The sequence below is a fragment of the Myotis lucifugus genome, unplaced genomic scaffold (genome assembly GCF_000147115.1).
Source record: "Myotis lucifugus unplaced genomic scaffold, Myoluc2.0 scaffold_35, whole genome shotgun sequence".
NCBI classification, from domain to species: domain Eukaryota; kingdom Metazoa; phylum Chordata; class Mammalia; order Chiroptera; family Vespertilionidae; genus Myotis; species Myotis lucifugus.
Window position 1 is genome coordinate 4487037 of NW_005871083.1, and position 22238 is coordinate 4509274.

Consider the following 22238-nt stretch of genomic DNA (forward strand, 5'->3'; position numbering starts at 1 on the left):
CATCCATCCCTTCTTCCCTGAATGAAGGAAACATCTGGATTCCATCCTCAAGAAAAGACCTTGATTTTCCACTGTTTCTTGACAGTTGGGGGTGTTGGAGCTGGTACTGTTTGAGGACAATCTAGGAATGGCAGCCTGCCCACCTAAGTCAGTGGTTTTCCAAGTCCTCTTTACAAACAGCAGAATAATAAGCTCAATATGTAAAAGAGTCAAAAGTATTTGATTGGGAGGGAAGGGTATGGACCAGCATGAGTGAGCAATGGAGCCCCACGTACTTAGCCTAGATATATTTACTTTTGAGATCTTTTAAAAAATATATGTTTTTATTGATTTCAGAGAGAGAGGGAGAGGGGAGACAGGGAAACATCGATGTGAGAAAGAAACATCATCAGTTGCCTCTTGCATGCAACCCAACTAGGGACTGAACCCTCAACTTGGGCATGTGCCCTGACTGGGAATTGAACTGGTGACCTTTCAGTGTACAAGACAATGCTCAAACAACTGAACCACACTGGCCCAACTACTTTCGAATTCTTGAGGCAGTTTAAAAACACTGATATAAGTTACAACTTGATATTTCTTTCTTATGAAAAATTCTTTTGATGAGATGGAGTTATAAATTCTACAGATTGGGGGTAAACATCCTATCCTATATAATAAAAGGCTAATATGCAAATAGACCAAACAGCAGAACAACCAAACAACCGGTCACTATGACGTGTGCTGACCACCAGGGGTGTCAGCAGGTGCGAGCGGGGCCTGGAGCCATCAGCACGTGGGAGCGGTGGCGGCAGGAGCAGGGCTGCTGGTAGCCAGGGAAGGGGGGTGCGACAGGATGGGCTGGGCAGGGGTGCGGAGAATGGGCCGAGACCCGCCCCTGTGCCCACTGCAGCCTTGTGGCCCACAGTTCCTTTCAAGGTGCACGAATTCATGCACTGGGCCCCTAGTATAGGAATAATTTAGAGTTAACAGGAAGGCCAGTCTGAGCAAAAAATGGGCCAATATACTAAAGATGCATAGTATCCATCTTTTTGGGCAAATAAATAATTTGGTCAACAAAATATTGAGTAGAACATTCCTCTGTGAATGTATAAGAATGTTCCCTTGGCATCCCTTTGTTAGATAATTATTCATGCACCTGATGAAGTCCCTTTAGGGATACTATTTGCATTGGCCCAGGTTTCGTTTGTTTCTCTGTGGATAAAGTCATTGTAGACCTTGTCCCAATTTCCATTCAGAAAATTGGGACGCCCAAACTGGTCTTTGATGTCCAAGACTAGATAAAGGCTAAATGTTTACTAGAATGCAGGCCCCATCAGGGTTCTAGGTCACTAAGAAAACTCACAGGGGAAATAAGGAGTCAAGCATGTTATATAGGTCCCAGTGGCCTTCTTCCTATCTCAAGGAGATGATCTCAATAGGTTTTGGTTCCTTTAGTCCTTTCCAAACCAAGCATGAAGAGCTCTGTGTTTCATCCCTCAGTCTATTATTTTTGGATGTCTCATGAGTTAAACTTTACAAACTCCCATTTTTCTTGTAAACTTAAAAATCAAGAAGCGGAATTGTGGTAGCGTCCGACACAGGGCCTGAGATCACCTATTGGGTGAGGCTGGGTTGAGGTCTGGGAATGCTGCTGAGGGTCTAGGTGAGGCAAAGGAAGGGCCAGAGGGGTGGGAGATGTTGGACAGACAGAATGTCAACCTGACAGAGAGATGAGGGGGTGACATGTTTGAAGGGCAAGGGGGAGATTTTAAATCTATTCTAATTCTAGGCCTGGCTGCATACATTTGGACAAGTACATAGGACTTTGGCTACTCAGGGAGACTTTCCCTCATTTTTAGCTTTACTCTCTTTTCATTCTGGACTTTGCCTCTATTATGGAATTTACCTGTACTTCAAAGATCATGCTATAAAATGATTTAAACCCAGAATCAAATTTGCTTTCAATCTCCCCCTCTAAGTGTAGGAGCCTTAGGACCCAGTGAGACCACAGAAGCCCAGCCCATCTCCCTGTGGGCACCCCTAGCTGGCCAAACAGGCTAAGCTGCACAGCTGGAGGCCTCACATCTGGGGATTTTGGGGGTGTCTGGACTTGGGCCCACTTGGTGCTATCGTTTAGGGGCTCCTGAGAAGCAAGGTGGGGAAGTAAGAAACAAAGGGGCTCCTGTGGCCATGACAGAGGACAGACCAAGGCAGTTGCTGGTCCCACAGAGAACACTTTTCTGCTGTCTGCTAGGCTAACTGGGAGCCATGAGAGACTCAAGGTTATGCTCTCGCTGCCCAGGCTAATCTACTAGCTGGTCACACAATAAAACAATTCCACTTGTTTTCAAGACATTGTTGTTTCTAAAAGTTCAAACCTCCTTTGGGGCATTATCTCTTTATCCTGAGTGTATGCATGTGCATCACGGATCGTGTTCTTCTGTAACCCAAGGAGAATCCAATCAGAGAGATTGCGTTTAGTCAGGCCAGGTAGGGTCTGGAGGGTCCAATATGTCTCCCAGGTGAGGGACAGTTGGAGCACTGGGTGGAAAATACCACATAAGGCAGGAAGGAGGGCTGGAGAATGTCATTCCTGTGGTGAGGATGATGAGGTATGTAAAACAACAGATTTGTGGTTTTCCTGAATGTACTAATCAGATCAAATATGAATAGCTGAATCATTTATTTCCCTTAATGGATAGTGACTTCAAAGTTGTATAGAAAGCGTATGGGCATGGTGAGTTGTTATTTGGGCCTTGAAGGATCTTCAATCTTTAATAGTCCTCACAGCTCAGCTTTGTAACTTGTTGAACTAAGGCTCTTTGCTTGGGACCCTGTTAATCAATCCATGGGCTATCTTTAGCCCCTGGTTCTTTTCTTCATCCTGTTTTGCCTGAATTTTCCCTGCACCAGTCTAAATACCAGCACTCTGTTGCCTGGCTGTGGTGGCTCAGTGATTTGAGCGTTGTCCCATAGACCAAGAGGTCCCCGGTTCAATTCCCAGTCAAGGTACATGCCCGGGTTGCAGGCTCAATCCCCAACAGGGAGCAAGCTGGAGGCGGCCGATTAATGATTGTCTCACATTGTTGTTTCTATCTCTCCCTTCATCTTGGAAATCAATAAAAAATATATATTTTTTAAAAACAGCGAACTTGAAAATATTCGATAAACTAGTCTTATTTTCAGCACCACAGGAGGGTTATGACTATTAACCAAGTCCTCAATGTGAAAGGGCTGTTAGCAATTTCATTTGTTTTAATCTGCATGTTGCTGTGAAGAAAACTCGTAATCTCTGAATAAAACATTTAATTCGGGACAAATACCACTGGTCCTGATACTCTTCACTTGAGAAGGTGCAATTTCTGTGGCAATTTACCCAAATCCTTTTGACTGATTTCTCTATTGTAATTTCAGGAAAATGGAATGTCAGAGAGACACTTGTCATTATGGTAGCTATTTAGAGAACTGTAAATCTGAAGACCTATTACTCAGGTACATATCTTGTTAGAGAACAGTGATTTAAGTAGTTTAAAAATATACCACATCTTAACCAAAAAAGGTGAAAAAGAGAAAAAATTGACACTAGCTTACAACTCACTAATAGTACCAGACTTCAGTATAGCTAAACAAAAATTATCATGAACTGAAATAGACAATATAAATAACTCCTAAAGCATAACTTGCCAAAGTTTGGATGGTTTCTCAAAAGTGTAATATAAAATCTTAATTTTTGAAGGCTCACTTTTTAATTAGGGAAAAGTTTTTGAGGAGCATTTTAAGGGTAAATATTATTTTGTGATAAGTTAATTCAGATGCACAGACTTCTGCCACATTTTTATTGCAGCATGAACTCTAGATTTTCTGAAGTCACTAAATTTCTCGTTGCAGCACAGGAAAAAGGAGATAAAGTAGGAGAGGGATCAGTATCAAATTCAGCCCTAAGCAGCAACATGTTTGAGATGCAATCATAAGACCAAGTATTTCACCCAGGCCATGGAAAACGCAGTGGATCATCAGAAAGCAAAGAGTAAAACGCCGCAAGCAGAAGGAGTAAGAAGCTGCCAGGCCTGGAACAAGGTCTTACTGACACATACCATGTTATTAAGCTCACTCCTTTAGGGAAAAAAAGTCTGTTGTTCACATTGAGATAACATTTATACTTTTGAGAATGACAAAGTTGCCATGGAGATACATTTTTTCAAAAATTTTTTCATTTTCTGAAATTTTACTGATAAGCTAAAAAAGAGAATCACTTGTTTCAATTTTGTCATTTTTCCAGCCTTATGTTCTGTAATATTAACTTGCTTGAGAGTAAAGTATCAACAATTAATGGAAGAGCCTTGGCAATAGTTTTTCCTATGCTTGCCAACCTTCACTATTTTTGAAATTGTGGATTTAGAATAAAATTACAAATGTCCTTATTAGTAAGATAACATTTGGAGTTCTTGAAAAGTTGGTTGAAAGAACTGAATGAATATTGGTACTCTTCTAGTTCAAGAATTATAGAAAATGCTTTTATTCATTCACATCATTTGGGCACTTGCTTCTTTCATATATATATATATATATATATATATATATATATATATATATATATATATATATAGTTAATCCTCACCCAAGGATATTTTTCCCATTGATTTTTTTTGACATTTGAAGATTTTAAAAAATATATACTTTTATTGATTTCAGATAGGAAAGGAGAGGGAGAGAGATAAAAACATCCATGATGAGAGAGAATCATGGATCGGCTGCCTCTTGCACACCCTCTACTGGGGATCAAGCCCACAACCGGGCATGTGCCCTTGACCAAGATCGAACCCGGGACCCTTCAGTCCACAGGCTGACGCTCTACCTGCTGAGCCAAATGGGTTAGGGCTTTCCCATTGATTTTTAAAGAGAGTGGGAGGGAGGAAGAGGGAGAGAAAGAGAGAGGGAGGAAGAAAGAAACATAGATGTGAGACACATTGATTGATTGCCTCCTGCACACACTCCAACAGGGGCTGGGGTTCCAACCTGCAACCCAGGTACCTGCCCTTGACTGGGAATTGAACCTGAGACCCTTGGGTGTGCAGACCAAGGCTTTAATTACTGAGCCACACCAACCAGGGTCAAACATGCATATTTTAAAATGTAGTACCCACATTTATTAATGTTTTAGAACCCTGACAAACTAAGAATCCTCTCCATTTGCTCTCTAGTCTGCCTCTCTTGATAGGTAAACAATATATCAGTGTATCTGCTAATAAATACAGTTCACATGACTTAATCCTTTGGATGTAAACATTGCAAAACAATAGTATTTAGCAGACTATCTTCTAGGCCATAAGAACATTATAATAGCCAACATCTTGCTTTAGCAACTGGATTAAAATTCATGTCATTGAACAAAGTATTTTAGATGCTGGATTATGTATAAACCAAAGATAGACCTGTCCTCTTCCGGTGTCAAATCCAATCAGTGGTAGTTTAACACACTTCAGATGAGAACACCCACACATATACTGTGAAATATAAGGAGAATAAACTGCACAATACTTGGGACTTCAAAGCCTTCATCCCTAAATCCACCCCCGCCCCCTGAATTACTTGAGCCTCCTGAGGACAAGTTTGAGAAGCACTAATCTAAAAAGACTGTAAGTTCTCTTCACAGTCAATATTAGATGACAGGCTTTGAAGTGCAGTTTTCTACTGGAATTAAGATAGACACTCTAAGGCCATAGGCCTTGGCCTGTGTGCTCAGCGGTTAGAGCGCCATCCCGAGCACCGAAGGGTTGTGGGTTTGGTTCCTGTTCCAGTCAGGGCACATACCCATGTGTGCATAAGGTAGCCAATTGATATTTCTCTCTCTCTCTCTCTCTCTCTCTCTCTCCCTTCCTCCCTCTAGAATCAATGAAAAAAACATATCCTCCGGTGAGGATTAAAAAATAATTAAATTAAGGCCATAAAGGATGACATGTAAATATCAACGTGTCATTTGCCACTATAAATAAAATAACACAACTTCACAACTAGATTGGCACTGATACATTCTCTTCCCATCAAAAGTAGCTTCAAATCTTCCATGGCATCTTTCAGGTAAATCTACAAAAATTTTCTACCTTTATATTTCCTTTATGTCAAGGGAAATAGAAGCAGTGATTTGATTTTCCTGTAAATTAGTGACCAAGCAAAGAACTACTTATATTTTAACCCTTCCTTTTTTTTTTTCTCTTAAGCCAGAACCACATTATTTACAAAAAGTCATCACAGTATAAATGGTCACATTTGGCAAATGTATTAATTGAAGTCATTTCCTTTGAATAAATTTTCCAAAAACTTATATCATAAGGTGTATAGTTTTTATCAAAATAAAAACTTTACATCAAAATAGAAACTTTAAAATGGAGTGTCTTTTCATTTTCTATTAGGAAAATTGTTAGCATGTTTTTATGATCAGAAGTAAAATAATGAAAATAGGCACAATCATTTCATCATGTGACTTTCAGAAGACAAGTTTGAAAAATTAAGGCAACAATGTAAGTCACATTATGAGTAGGTCGAAGAATTCACAGAAAAAAAGGGAGAATTCTTACTTCTGTTTAATCACTGAATTTGAGTTTTTACAAATTCTTAGAACAAGTCAGGTAACTAAGGTTTTGGGGAAACAGTGCTTACTTATACATGAACTATTACATGCTCCATTTTCTATAAATAACTCTATTGGCTAGATTAACAAATACTGTCACAGAAACAAAAAAAAATTTAAAGCCATAGATCACTGCATTTATATTTACAAAAGCCATAAACAAACATGCATTTCTTCTTTACTAGGACTTAAATAGGTGTTTGAACATTAAGGCAGTGATGATTCTAAAACAATGAAATGTTAATTAAGGCTTATGCTTGTTTTGAAATTCATATTCATAGGCAACTGTGACCAAAGCAAACTTTTATCTACCGGGTGGAGCTCAGGATGTTTTTTATCCACAGCGAACAAAAATTCTATGAAATAGGAATTAGCAACACAACTTAATGAATTATTAGTCTCTTCCTTAGGTTTCATTTTGAGGATTTAACCTTCAGCGGCACAAGCATGTGTCACAGAAGGAACAGAGCATTTGTTTATTTTTTTTTTTGGTGAAGTTAGAAAACCTACTGGCTGCACTGATTTTTATTTGCCTGAAAGTTGGCCAACAATCAAGAATTCAGGATCTCCTAAATATAGAAAATCCCCAAAGCATCCTTGACCATGCTCCCATCTCAAAATAGATGATTATTGAAGCAGTCTTCAACGTAGTTTTCTTTGAAGACTGGCTAGTATTACCTTTTCTAAACAAATGAAGCAACAACATGCAGAAGCTGGATCTATTATGTAATCGTTATCCTCAAGGCACAAATAATATCCTTGCTAGATTAATGTCTTTCCTTATTCAAGGAAAAGATGAGAGGTGAAGAGTCACTTTAATATAATTATTGATTGCACTCTTCTCTTTCAAGATAATGCTATGAATTGAAACCTAGGGGGAGTGTCATATACATATATATATATTTAGAGTGACACAACTCAGATCCAGCCTGTGCACTTTGACAAAGAGCCAAACAGCTCTGAGCACCACCCTGGCCTACTGTAGAGAATGGGAGGGATGTTTGTAGGGCACACTCGGTATGGGCTAATAGGCATGATTCCATGACTAGAAGGAACACTATTTACACTAAGTACTTGCCACTACTACCTTAAGCAGTAATTTTACAATACGTCTGTACGCTTACATTGGTATCAATAGTAGTTCATGTAGAGAAGGGATGACAATGACATGAAAAGCTAAAGGCAGATGTAGTTTTCTTTTGTGTCTGCAATGCAGAAGAGATAGATGTCAACGCAGCTGAAGCTGCGGACAGTAGGAGTCTCAAACCATCTATGCATAGGTGTTTAAACCTGATGGTGCAGCATCAAATTTCTTTAGGTATTACTATCAGGAAAAGGAATTTCTAACAAGCATTGTCAAAAATATTTTAGGTGCGATTTAAGCAAGTCACACTTTGACTAAATTATTTTGGAGATTTGAAAAGTCTGTACCCTAGTACCTGGTAAGCTTGGCTTTAGCTAAATGACTTGATGGGTTTTAAAGGTGTGAAATGGCCCCCCCCCCCCCTTTTTTTTAAGATGGAACCACTAGCTGTGAAAGGGCAAATGTAGGCAACACAATACAATCCTTTTTAGGTCAACATCTTCACTTTATAATACACTCACATTTATACACAAATTTCATGTTTACAAGTACAAAAGGCAAAGAACCTCAAAGAACAGAAGCAACTGCATATTAACTACATTCAATAGAGTTAATACTGTTGTCTCCTCTTCATTTTCTAAATCAAGGAAATTGTAAATGCCGTTCCACACATGGACTTCACTTTTAGAAGTTGGAGACTGTGTGTGGTTCTGCACATGTTTGGGTTTCTACAGAGCTGAACTGAGATTCCATCGTGTTCCAGGCCAAATCAGCAAGAAGAAAGTCATCCATTGCTGTTTGAGTTTCATTGCTGGTGAAGAACAAGCTCCCCAGGGTTTCAAAGCCAGAATGCATGGTCTGTGTTTCTGTGCTATTTAACTGAACCTTGCTTTCTAGAGCAGAGATGTTTTTAGCAGCAGAGATCCCTTCAGTTTGGGTCTCGGTGTCAGATGAATCAGTACTCATGGAAAAGCTGGAGTGTTTCAGAATACTTCCCAGAGGCAGATGAGGGCTACTATCTAAAAAGAAGTTTAAATCTGTCTGTGTCTGTGTGTCAAACATTTCAAGGCCTAAGAAATTAGAATTTCCCCTATAACTGTACGGCTGGGCAGAGGTGTCTGCAAGTAGGAAGTCAGTTTGGGTCTCTATGTCCAGTGATTCTAAGACCGGCTCAGTGGTCATGCTGCTAAGCCCACTCTCTTCAGTTTGAGTTTGAATATTTGAGGCCGAAAAGAACTCTTCGATATCAAAATCAATTGCAGGATTCTGGGCTGGACCAGATGGGAGCTGGGTATCAGGTCCAGTGTTGGTGTCAGACAGAAGACTACGATTGTCCAGTGTCTGCCCAGGCAGATTACTGGATAAAATGTTTTCTAAATCACTTAATAAATCTATAGTTTGGGTCTGATTATCTGTCATGTTCTGTGAAGGAAGCATACTGTTCTGTGCACTGAAGTTTATAACTGGTGCAGTTTTCTCAATATCTTGACTTAAAGTCTTAGGGTGGTTCTGAGGTAACAAACCATGAGTAACAGTCTCTCCTACTAAGCTGCTGCTTATAATATTGTCTGTAGAAATACTGTATGATGAATGGACACTCTCAAAAATGTCTCCGCACATTACAGCTTGGTCCATTTGTACTCGGTCATCTGTTGGACTTCCCATTCCACTGGTTTGAGTTTCTCTGGAGATTCCACCTGCCTGGAAAGAAGCATCTAAAAACGCATCAGTCTGAGCAGCTATAGATGAAGTTGCCTTAGAACTGGGCAAAAATGTTTGGGTATGAACACTAATGGGAAGGGAAACTTGAGAACCAAAAGTCAAATCAGTTTGAGAACAAGACGATACAGAGGAATCAGGGCTGACCCACTGTGCAGAAGGTATAAAGTGTTGTGTGGCGTAAGACAAATCTGTCTGTACATTGATTGAAGAAATGCTGTTCTTTTGACATGCATTCCCTAGTTCTTGGGAAGGATTAGATGGATTTTTACTCAAGTTCACTTGAACACCTGTACTAATTGGCTCAACAGCAACAGGATTTATAATTTTTGAAAGAGGAAGGCTCTCCTTAAGAGAGCAGGCTTCTGAATCAAGGCCAAGAATCAGAGTTCCTACTGACAAGGGCAGTAAGTGCACAGCACCGGAGGCAGAGCCCTGATGATCAACACCTAACACCACAGGCTGGGCCGAGGAGTCAGCTGTAGGCACAAAGACAGGCATAGGAGAAAACTGCATAACAGGTAGTTTAACCAAAGCCACTTTGGGCTTTGGTAAAAGCAATTTCTGAGGATATTTTGGTGCTGTCGTAAGAGTCTGCTTTCTGGCATTAGAGCCACAAGAATCTTCAAAAGAAGCGACTAGCTTTATTTCTGAAGTTTCTAATTCTTGAGTGTCTGGTCTTGGGGTTGGTTGATTGCTCAAGGATTCAATGGTTTTATTGGACAACTTCTGGTTGTGCAGGCAGTTTTCCATTTTTCTTTTCTTACCAGGTGGATCTCTGAAAATGACAGTAAAAAGAGGTCAGAATCAATCCCATGAAGAGAAATTCCTTCTTTTACACCTCTTTGAGAACTGGGCCTGCTGTATGGCAGGCAGAAGTTCAGGAATATGCAAACAGGGAAGGAGAAAGAGGGGGGTGGGGGATACAGCTCTAAGTACTAGAACTCAACTTAGATTTGTAAGCATAAGGATGCTAACAGATTAAATAATGCAACTTTTATCATTTCTAAAGTAAGAAGCTTATACCCCAAATATAAATCTGGCTTTTAAGATGAAGTATAGCCATGGCTGGATGGCTCAGTTGGTTGGAGTGTCTTCCTGTATATGAAAAGGTTGCAGGGTTTGATTCCCAGTCAGGGCACATACTTAGGTAGTGGGTTCAATCCCCAGTCGGAGTGCATACAGGAGGCAACCAATTGATGTTTCTCTCTCCCCCTTCTCTCTGGAATCAATGAATAAATCCTTGAGTGAGGATAAAAAAAAAAAAAAGTAAATAAATAAAATGAAGTATAGTTTCATATTAAGGGACCCTCAAAAGAAGTTGGCAGAAAGAATAAGGAAGAACAACCGGATTAAGTAGACATGGATCCTTTATTAGTACTGCTACCTTTCTGCAAGTTCCCTTCTTCCATGTCTTACCTTTTCTCCATTATTCCTCCTTTCTTCCTACACTAAGAGCTTTCCAGGAAGTTTCATTTGAAACTCTTCCCACAGCTACTGACTTTTGGGCCACCATTTCTTCCCCTTTACCTGTGCTCTGCAGGAATCTCATGGCCAGTTCGGTAGATGTGGGACTGTAATGAAGTTCTACTTGCATAGGGACAGCCACATGTGCACTGGAAGGTCTTGCCACAATACTCTGCATGTCTTTTTAAGTCCCATTTAGTGCCGTATGAATTGCTGCACTTACTACATTTATGCTTCTTTTCAGCGTGCATTTTCATAAAGTGCTAGGAAGAACACAAAGGAACCAGAATGAAAAACTGCAACTGCTCAAAACATTTCAAAAACCATCAACATACCCAAGTTAACAATGATTTTACACGATAAAACATACCAGTCCAAATCAAAGAATGTAGAAGCAAGCAAATTGCACTTTATCATATGCCTCTTTCCCCTATCACTTCTACTTTGTGAAAAGTGTGAAGACAGTTTTAGAAATAATCCATAGTACCCAGCATTTAGGTTCTGATCTACAAATAACTGCTGTAGGAAGAATAAAAAGTTTTTGCAATACTTTTTATAGGACCTCCTCCAGCAAACCCTCTGGGAAGTATTTCAGCTGTCTATTTCTTGCAGTCCTGAATCACCTCCTTTCCCAGTTGCTGGGCCCCCTCCTGCCCTTAAGGTAGCTGTTTCTGAAATTCTGCCTTATCTTACTCCTTTGGGAGAACATTTCCTTTGTGCCTTTGCTTGTCTAACCTTGAAGGCACAGATTCACATAAGAGATACGAAGTACACGTGTTCTCATTCTTTGAATTAGCCATCTTCTCTTTCTCTCTGAATCCACTTCTGGACATCTTTCCCTCCAGAGCAAGGCACGTCTCCTTCACTTGCATTATACCTTACTCACCTTTTCCAATTGGAAGACTTTTGGGTAGATATCCTCACACAACTTTCTGCTCAATTCTCGTTATGTTTGATAAGTAATTAGAATGCACACTAGGTTTATACCATTTGCATTTCATCCTCAGAGAAGTATACTTAAGTAAAATACCTGTTTTACGAGAGAAAATTGAGAAAATGGCCTGTAAGGACCTCTAGGACATCCTTCAATTGGACAACAGTAGAATTTTGGTTCAGTTTTCAAATCTTTTCTTATTGTTGGATTTACTATGCCATCCTGAAAAAGAAAAATTACTTTAAACAATTATTTTCAAAAAATCAATACAACAGACTGGGAGTAAAAACAAGGAATGACTAAAGATGGGAACAAGGGATCTTATTTGGGAGATGAAAATATTCTAAAACTGAATTGTGGTGATGGTTGCACAATGCTAAAATAAGTGAATTATTCACTTAAAGTAGGTAAACTTTATGATGTATAAACGATAGCTCAAACCATGTTGTTTCAAATTCGATCTATTCCTTTAAACTATCCATTCTAAACCTACAATATCTTCCCTTTGTGGATGAAAAAGGGCTTCTGTAACAAATCTAACAAAGTAATTTCCCATGGTGATCTGATTATAAATTCCTAACTGGGCCGGTCATGGTGGATAGTCATGCCTCAGGTCTATAACTTCCCTAGTAGAAGTTTATCTTTGCAAGCCCTGTGCATTGTTTTTGTGCATCTAGGTTAACATCCCTGTGAAATGCTACTTTTTCATCCCTCAGATCCAATCATAAATATTTCCCTGCCTTACATTCTCCCACTTGCATGTAATCTTCTTTACTTCCCTCCTAATTCCAAGTGTATAAAAGAAACTGCAAACTGTCATTCTGGAAAACATTTTCCTCAGTCTGTTGAGATTTTGCTTCTAGGCATGTCTTCTGTTTGGGGCACATAAACTCTTAAAAACTCATAAAAATTTTCTACAGGTTCTTCAAGTCAACAACTTGAAGCAATCTTCTCTATTTGCAAAGTGGTATATTTACAGTTTATAAGGCTCAAGATTTCTATATCATCCTTAAGTCTTCCTTTCCCTTTTATCTCATGCCCAGCGTCTTAGTATGAACTCCTGAAAAAGCCTCCCTTGACTATGATGGTGGCCTTCCTGATAAAAAGCACTGTGACTTTCTCCAATTATCACACTGCCGCTAAAGTAGCTAAAGCTAGTTGACACAACTTTTATATAGCATGCTATGTTTGAAATTTAGTAATTATTATAAATGCCAGTACTAACAAAACTTTTACTAGTGTTAGACACTGTTCTAAGCACTTTATATATATTAACTTGTACATAATCTTAATAATCTCTTATTATTAAATGTGATTAACTTTTGGGCTAGGAGTTTTCAAAGTCAAACCTCAGTTCTCGAATGTCTCCCATCTTGAACAATTCGGTTCTTGACCAAATTTTCATGAAAAAATGTCTCGATTGTCAAACAAAACTTCGGTTCTCGACAACCCTTTCATGTTGATACCTGAATCATCAGTCATGGGTCTCTCAGGCGACAAAGGAGAGAATGTGCGAGTATGAGACAGTTTACTGCTAAACCTCAAGTTGTTAACATCTCAGGAAATTTTGATGTGAATATTTTCTAATGGGAAAAAAATGATGAGAGAATCATTGATTGACTGCCTCCTGCACGCCCCTACTGGGGATCAAACCCACAACCCGGGCATGTGTCCTGAACAGGAATCGAACCAGTGACCTTTTGGTTCCTGGGTCAACCACTGAACCACACCAACCAGGTCGCTAAGCCATGTTTTAAAAATACAAATGTTGCTAGATAAAAGGTTCTTTAAGGGTCCTCCTGTCCTTTTCACTGCTTTCAAACACAATGAATAAAAGAATTTCTAACAAACAAGAAACGCCCACTTACTCCTACTACTCCTTTCCCTGAATCACCAGCTTTCATTTCTATTGGATCGCCCCCTGGGCAAGACTGAAGTAGGATATTTCCGTATTTTCTTATAGGATATGAAATATAGACATATATTTTAAGAACCCACATAAAACAAAAATGCAGCATGTACCCTTTACCTTACAATCCCACTCTTATCCATCATCTTTCAGAAGGGTTTGTTAATCATTTATGTTAAGGAATATTTGGTTAGGGGCAGGGTATCCTATGAAGAAAGATTAGAATAGAATTGGAACCATATAGCAACTAACAGGGAAAGGAATAAAAATTATCATAATTTGAAAAAATAAAAATTAGGAGAGGAACTAGAAATATGCAAGTAGCTGTAACCAAGAGAATGAAGGGGAAAATTTCCACTGAATGTTATGCAAATGTGCCAACCAAATATATACTCAAGATTAACTTCAGAACAGAAACTGGCTGGTAGTGGAGTCTGTCTAAACACAGACTGCTTTTAAAACCATGGGGAACTACCAGTCAGCCCTTATCAGGCCTCCTCCTTCCAATACTTTGAGAACAATCAAGTGTCAAAAGTAATGTTTGAATTCAAGAGCCTCTATTCCAGATCCTGACTAAGAATACAGACTTGCCAAACTGAGGCATTACCATCTGGATATGGTTATTCTGTCACATAGGTCACTTTCATTAAAGAAAGTGGACCTCCTCCCCTTCCACCAAGACATGAGATGCTCAGAGGCTGCTGTGTACCATGGTTAGAAAGGCAGGAAAGGGAGGTTCAGGAAAGTGAGCCCGTTTGACAAGAAAAAAAACCAATGATGGTTCTCGGCGAGGTTTCTTTAATTCCTACTGAAACAGGTCTCCCTAGTGACTTTGGAAGGAAACTCAGAAAAGCCCATTTTCATTGTTCAACATTTTTAGTTTAGAAAGGGATCTTGAATGCCGCCTTCAGAAAAACCTGAAAAATGAATCTGACTAGAACTGAAGAATGACATTACACATGTTCTAAGCGGGGATACGCATACTCTGAAAGGCTGAAGTCCCAGTAAAGATCTGTCAAAGTTTCTATTTTCCTTACACATATTCCTCCTCCTCAGGCCTATTATATTTTCTGTATTGGTATCTTCAGAATTCTGAACTTTACATATTTTAAAAACATAATTAGGAATAAACCTACTGTATACATACTATCAAAATCCTGGAGAGTAAGTGCTATCCTCATGCTAAACAGATGCTTCATAAAGTCTTGAGAGATGTAGAGCTCCAGACAGCAATTCCAAAGAAAAGAACAATATAAAGTGTTAAGACGTGCTTCCTACAGTGATGTTCAGCCCACACAAGGACGGTCCTCATTAGACTGGCAGCTTCATTTGTGCTCAGAGATGTAATGTCTGCCTTAGCTATGGGATGAAGGTGGGTGATGGCGACTGCATATGAGCTAAAGAGAACCAAGGGATTAGGCTGCAGAATTCCTACAAATGTATACTCATCCACTCAAGTTAAAATATGGTTAAGGAAAATAAATACGGTTAAGAAAAGGAAGGATTTAGTTAAAAGTTAGCAGGAAAGAGAAGCCCATTCCCAGAGTTACTTCACCTGTGTTCTGGAGGAAACCCCAAACTCCTCTGCAGGGTCTCCCTCAGCACCCCTCCATGTACATTTCCTGTGTGGGGCTCCTAGTCCTCCTAAGGGAAGGCAGTTGCATTTCTGTTCACTTGGTGCCTATTAACAGATCACTCTTCATGGGCAACACATCTGCCATCGCTATTAGACTTTCTGCTGTTAAATTCTTATCAGAAGCCCGATTCTAAGGACGTCTCCACGGAGAAGCATGCAACATGCCAGGTAATTTAAGCTTTCTCCTTAACCAATTCAGACCGTCAGAAGCTACATACTCACAAGACGGCTTTCAGTGACTTAGGGTTTCACATTATGTCACTGTTGGCCAAGAAGGGCTCTAAGTGGTGGAAGGAAACCTCCGATGATAATGACTGGGAAATTATGATTTAATAGGTCTGGGTGGGACTGAACATCTGGATCTTTAACAAGCCTTCCACAGATGTGCATTAAAGGCTGAAAATCACCGCCCTATTTTATATAAGGGGGAAGGGATGTTCAGACTATTATTACACCGCGCTCACGGGAGAAATTTCCCTTAGGTCTCATTTCTGCGCTGATTTTACCGACATAGAAACTTGTCACTGCCAGGTCTGCAGCCAGCTCCCTCTGCCCACGGGGCAGGACCCGGCCAGGTCTGCAGCCAGCTCCCTCTGCCCACGGGGCAGGACCCGGGCCAGGTCTGCAGCCAGCTCCCTCCTGCCCACGGGGCAGGACCCGGCCAGGTCTGCAGCCAGCTCCCTCTGCCCACGGGGCAGGACCCGGCCAGGTCTGCAGCCAGCTCCCTCTGCCCACGGGGCAGGACCCGGCCAGGTCTGCAGCCAGCTCTCTCTACCCACGGGGCAGGACCAAGGCCCGACGGAGGAACTGTGGGCGTGGTGGAAAGCACACGGGCTTCAGAACCAGAGAGCAGGTTTAAATCCCAGCGCTCCTCAGCCCCGTAACCTGTTTCTCATCAATGCAATGAGGACGGTAGGTCCGTACCTCACGAAGTTGCGGGGAGAACTACCGAGATCCACGCCCGGGCCGCGAAGTTAGAGGCCGGTAGTCCCGGCTGGTCCGAGCGGCATGACACAGTGTTTTCCTATGATTACGCGTTCCCGCTGCCTCGCTCCCTCCTTCCCCGGCCGGGACGCCCTCCCGGGTTTGGCCCGTTTTATGTACTCGGAAGCCCCCTCTGATGCAGGCCGGCGGAGGCTGGGCTCACGGCGCATCCAGACCCCGACCCCGGGCCGCGCCGCGCCGGGACCAGGACCCGCGCCCACGCCCCCGAGCGGGGCGCTTTGTCGGCGCCAGGCCTGAGGAGGCGCCGTCGGCGGCGGGCTCACCTGCAGGCGGTGGCTCTTGACCAGGTGCATGTTGAGCGCGGGGCTGTTGGGCAGGATCTTGCCGCACCCGCGCACAGTGCACAGGATGTTGGTCCGCACGGCCCGGGACAGCTCGCTCACCGACGGCTGGATCAGCTCCCCGGCCGCGGCGCCGGACCCGCGGGCTGCTGCTCGCGGCCGCGGGCCGAGGCGGGTGCCCCTCAGCCTCCGGGGGTCCCCACAAAGCCCGAGGCGGCGGCGGCACCCCTCGCGGCCGACGGGACGGCCGGGGAGCCCGAGGCCAGGGCCCGCGGGTCCCGCCGCCGCCGCCTCAGAGGCCGCCATGGCTCCCGCACAGCAGTCGGGTCCAGCTCGCAGCCCCCGCCTCTTAACCCTGCACTTCCGGCAGGGGGCGGGGCCTCCAGGCTCATTAGCATCCGGTCAGGTTGGGCTGGACGCGGCGCCCCCTGCAGGTACTGAAGTGTACGTCAGCGGGGAGCTGCTGCCAGGTGAGGCGGGAGGGTTGCAAAACTTCACTGGGATTCCTATGAACAGGTAGAAGATGTTGGTTGTGCTTCCAAGAAACTTGACATCAGGCAATAATTGGAGAAGAAAAAGTGATGCGTTCAGAAGTTTTACTTCCCAAAGATTAGAAAAAACTCCAATGTTCAACAGCAGCACAGGCAACATTATGTTAATTACAGCTGTGTTTTATTTAGTTTACCATGTGCCAGACACTGGACAATGCATTTGTCATTTAGTGTCTTGTTATGTCCTCAAAACAGCCATACGGGCAAGTACTATAAGTTTTCCTCCGTTTTTCAGAGAAGTAACTAATTAATCCTAGGTCACATTATACAAACGAAAGGATTGTTATAATTGACAGAGTTAATCATTTTAGGGAGGCTGGATTTACTTGCTTGTATTTTATTTTTATTTTTTTAAATATATTTTATTGATTTTTTACAGAGAGGAAGGGAGAGAGATAGAGAGTTAGAAACATCGATGAGAGAGAGACATCGATCAGCTGCCTCCTGCACATCTCCTACTGGGGATGTGCCCGCAACCCAGGTACATGCCCTCGACCGGAATCGAACCTGGGACCTTTCAGTCCGCAGGCCGACGCTCTATCCACTGAGCCAAACCGGTTCCGGCTTGCTTGTATTTTAAAGGATAAGATTTGATTACTATATGGGAGACAGTATAGCTCAGGGCAGGGTTCTAAAACCCAAGTACCTAGAGGGACTAGGTAGGTCATGTTGATGAGAATAGGTCAGGTATAGACAAAAGGAAGGGGTAAGGACTGCAGTGAAATGAGAAATAAATCTTTTTTATTGCTTAAAGTATTACAAAGGGTATTACATATGTCTCCTTTTTTCCCCCCACCCTTGACAATCCCCTAGCCTCCCCTACCCCCAGGTGTCTTATGTCCATTGGTTATGCTTATATGCATGCATATAAGTCCTTCAGTTGATCTCTAAACCCCCCCCCCCCTTCTGCCCCCCTACCCTCCCCGGCCTTCCCGCTGCAGTTTGACAGTCTGTTTGAGGCAGCTCTGCCTCTGTATCTATTTTTGTTCATAAATTTATAATGATCTTTATTATCCATGAATGAGTGAGATCATGTGGTATTTTTCCTTCATTGGTTGGCTTATTTCACTTAGCATAATGCTCTCCAGTTCCATCCATGCCGTTGCAAATGGTAAGAGTTCCTTCTTTTTTACAGCAGCATAGTATTCCATCGTGTAGATGTACCACAGTTTTCTAATCCATTCATCTACTGATGGGCACTTAGGCTGTTTCCAGATCTTAGCTATGGTGAATTGTGCTGCTATGAACATATGGGTGCATATATCCTTTCTGATTGGTGTTTCTGGTTTCTTGGGATATATACCTAGAAGTGGGATCACAGGGTCAAATGGGAGTTCCATTTTTAGTTTTTTGAGGAAGCTCCATACTGTCTTCCATAGTGGCTGCACCAGTCTGCATTCCCACCAGCAGTGCACGAGTGTTCCTTTTTCTCCACATCCTCTCCAGCACTTGTCGTTTGTTGATGATAGCCATTCTGACAGGTGTGCGATGGTACCTCATTGTTGTTTTGATTTGCATCTCTCGGATGATTAGTGACTTTGAGCATGTTTTCATGTCTCTTGGCTTTCTGAATGTCCTCTTTTGAAAGGTGTCTATTTAGATCCTTTGCCCATTTTTTGATTGGATTGTTTATCTTCCTTTTGTTAAGTTGTATGAGTTCCCTATAAATTTTGGAGATTAGGCCCTTATCAGATATGACATTGGCAAATATGTTTTCCCACACAGTGGGCTTTCTTGTTTTGTTAATGGTTTCTTTTGCTGTGCAGAAGCTTTTTATTTTGATGTAGTCCCATTTGTTTATTTTCTCTTTAGTTTCCAGTGCCCTAGGAGCTGTTTTGGTGAAGAAATTGCTTCGGCATATGTCTGAGATTTTGTTGCCTTTGGATTCTTCTAGTATTTTCATGGTTTCCCGTCGTACATTTAAGTCCTATATCCATTTTGAGTTTATTTTTGTGAATGGTGTAAGTTGGTGGTCTAGTTGCATTTTCTTGCATGTATCCGTCCAATTTTCCCAACACCATTTATTGAAGAGACTATCTTGACTCCATTGTATGTTCTTGCCTCCTTTGTCAAATATTAATTGAGCATATTGGTTCGGGCTGATTTCTGGGCTCTCTATTCTATTCCATTGATCTATATGTCTGTTCTTGTGCCAGTACCAGGCAGTTTTGAGAACAGTGGCTTTGTAATACAGCTTGATATCTGGTATTGTGATCCCACCTGCTTTGTTCTTTCTCAGGATCGCTGCAGCTATTCGGGGTCGTTTTTTATTCCAGATTAATTTTTGGAGAGTTCGTTCTAGGCCTGTGAAATATGCCATTGGTATTTTAATGGGAAGTGCATTGAATTTATAGATTGCTTTGGGTAGTATGGACATTTTAATGATGCTGATTCTACCAATCCATGAACACAGTATGTTCTTCCATCTGTTTATGTCTTCCTCTATCTCTTTTTTCAATGTCCTGTAGTTTTCTGAGTAGGGGTCTTTTACCTCTTTAGTTAAGTTTATTCCTAGGTAGCTTAATTTTTTTGGTGCGATGGTAAATGGGATTGTTTTTTTAGTCTCACTTTCTGAAAGTTCACTATTGGTGTATAGAAATGCCATAGATTTCTTGGGGTTAATTTTGTATCCTGCTACATTGCCAAATTCATGTATTAAGTCTAGTAGTTTTTTGATGGAGTCTTTAGGGTTTTGTATGTATAATATCATGTCATCTGCAAATAAGGACAGTTTTACTTCCTCTTTTCCAATTTGGATGCCTTTTATTTCTTCTTCTTGTCTAATTGCAATGGCTAGTACTTCCAGTACTATGTTGAACAGAAGTGGTGAGAGTGGGCATCCCTGTCTTGTTCCTGTTCTTAGGGGAAATGGTGTTAGTTTTGTCCATTGAGTATGATGTTGGCTGTGGGCTTGTCATATATGGCTTTTATTATGTTGAGGTATGATCCTTCTACTCCCACCTTTCTGAGAGTTTTTATCAAAAATGGGTGTTGGATTTTGTCAAATGCTTTTTCTGTATCAATTGATATGACTATGTGGTTTTTTTCTTTCAATTTGTTTATGTGATGTATCACGTTTATTGATTTTCGGATATTGTACTATCCTTGCATCCCAGGGATAAATCCTACTTGGTCATGGTGTATGATCTTTCTGATGTACTGCTGGATCCGATTTGCTAAGATTTTGTTGAGGACTTTGGCATCTATGTTCATGAGGGATATTGGCCTGTAATTCTCTTTGTGTAGTCTTTACCTGGTTTTGGTATTAGGGTGATGCTGGCTTCATAGAATGAGCTTGGAAGTGTTCCTTCCTCTTGAATTTTTTGTAGTAGTCTGAGGAGGATAGGTTTTAGTTCTTCCTTGAATGTTTGGTAAAACTCCCCTGTGAAGCCGTCTGGTCCTGGGCTTTTGTTTGCTGGAAGCCTTTTGATGACTGCTTCAATTTCTTCCATAGTTATTGGCCTGTTGAGATTTTTAGATTCTTCCTGATTGAGTTTTGGAATGTTGTATATTTCTAGGAATTTGTCCATTTCCTCCAGGTTGTCTAGTTTGTTGGAGTAGAGTTGTCCATAGTATTTTTTAACAATCATTTGTATTTCTGTGGGGTCTGTTGTTATTTCGCCTCTATCATTTCTGATTTTCTTTATTTGGGTCCTCTCTCTTTGCTTCTTGGTGAGCCTGGCTAGAGGTTTGTCAATCTTGTTTATCCTTTCAAAGAACCAGCTCTTGGTTTCATTGATTTTCTGTATTGTTTTTTTGATCTCTCTGTCATTTATTTCTGCTCTAATCTTTATTATCTCTTTCCTCCTGCTCACTCTGGGGTTTTCTTGTTGCTCTCTTTCTAATTCTTTGAGTTGTAGAGTTAGATTATTTACTACCATTTTTTCTTGTTTTTTGAGATAGGCATGTAGAGCTATAAACTTCCCTCTCAGAACTGCTTTCATTGCATCCCATAGGTTTTGGATTGTTGTGTTTTCATTGTCATTAGTTTCCAGGATGTTTTAAATTTCTTCTTTGATCTCATTGGTAACCCAATCAATATTTAATAACATGCTATTCAGCTTCCAAGTGTTTTGAGTATTTTGGGTTGTTTTTATTGTAGTTTATTTCTAATATTATGCCCTTGTGGTCTGAGAAGATGCTTGGTATGATTTCAGTCTTCTTGAATTTGGGGAGACTTTGTTTGTGACCCAATATGTGGTCTATTTTTGAATGTGTCTTATGAGCACTTGAGTAGAATGTATATTCCGTGGCTTTGGGGTGAAGCGTTCTGAAGATGTCAATTAAGTCCATCTCATCTAGTGAGTCATTTAGGATTGCTGTTTCTTTGCTGATTGTTTGTCTAGAGGATTTATCCAGTGATGTCAGTGGTGTATTAAAGTCCCCTACTATGATTGTATTGTTGTTGATCTCTCCTTTGATATCTTCCAGGAGTTCTTTTATGTATTTGGGTGCTCCTGCATTGGGTGCATATATGTTTATCAGGGTTATATCTTCTTGTTGTATTGATCCCTTTAGTATTATGAAGTGGCCTTCCTTATCTCTTGTTATGGCCTTCACTTTGAGGTCTATTTTGTCCGATATAAGTATTGCTACCCCAGCTTTCTTTTCATTTCCATTTGCCTGAAAGATATTTTTCCATCCCTTCACTTTCAGTCTGTGTGAGTCCCTTCTTCTGAGGTGGGTCTCTTGTAGACAGCAAATGTATGGGTCATGTTTTTTTATCCATTCAGCCACTCGATGTCTTTTGGTTGGAGCATTTAGTCCGTTTACGTTTAAAGTTATTATTGAAAGGTACTTGTTTGTAGCCATTTCTTTTTTTGTGTGTGTGGCTGTTTTCTTTCTGAGCTTTTTATTTCTTCTTTTTACACCAGTCCCTTTAGCATTTCTTGCATGGCTGGCTTGGTGGTGATAAACTCCCTTAGCCTTTTTTTGTCTGTGAAGTTTCTTATTCCCCTTCAATTTTGAATGATAGCCTTGCTGGATAGAGTATTCTTGGATTCAGTCCTTTGCTTTGCATCACTTTGTAAATTTCCGTCCAT

The 22238-nt window shown here is 41.1% G+C and overlaps 1 protein-coding gene and 1 long non-coding RNA gene across 7 annotated transcripts in view; one reads left to right on the plus strand and one right to left on the minus strand.

Annotated features, from left to right (window-relative positions):
- Positions 1-6547: 6547 nt before the first annotated feature.
- ATMIN (ATM interactor) lies at positions 6548-16966 on the minus strand. 6 transcript variants are annotated; one of them, XM_023752583.1, is made up of 6 exons: positions 16628-16768; positions 14871-15120; positions 13164-13397; positions 11911-12036; positions 10944-11143; positions 6548-10191 (listed from the first exon to the last, which is right to left on the minus strand). In XM_023752583.1, exons 5-6 carry the CDS (start codon positions 11135-11137, stop codon positions 8379-8381), a joined length of 2007 nt encoding a protein of 668 aa, XP_023608351.1. In that variant the 5' UTR covers positions 11138-11143; positions 11911-12036; positions 13164-13397; positions 14871-15120; positions 16628-16768; the 3' UTR covers positions 6548-8378. The 6 variants fall into 6 exon arrangements, with proteins under 6 accessions (XP_023608351.1, XP_023608352.1, XP_014309818.1 ...); XM_023752584.1 differs by having other exon boundaries at positions 14860-15120; XM_014454332.2 differs by lacking the exon at positions 14871-15120 and having other exon boundaries at positions 16628-16767.
- A 48-nt stretch (positions 16967-17014) lies between these two features.
- The window catches only part of LOC106696900, an 8635-nt gene continuing 3411 nt past the window's right edge, over positions 17015-22238 (plus strand). Inside the window, exon 1 of the long non-coding RNA XR_002828823.1 lies at positions 17015-17115. This is a non-coding gene — a long non-coding RNA (uncharacterized LOC106696900). The remainder of the gene's footprint in view (positions 17116-22238) is intronic.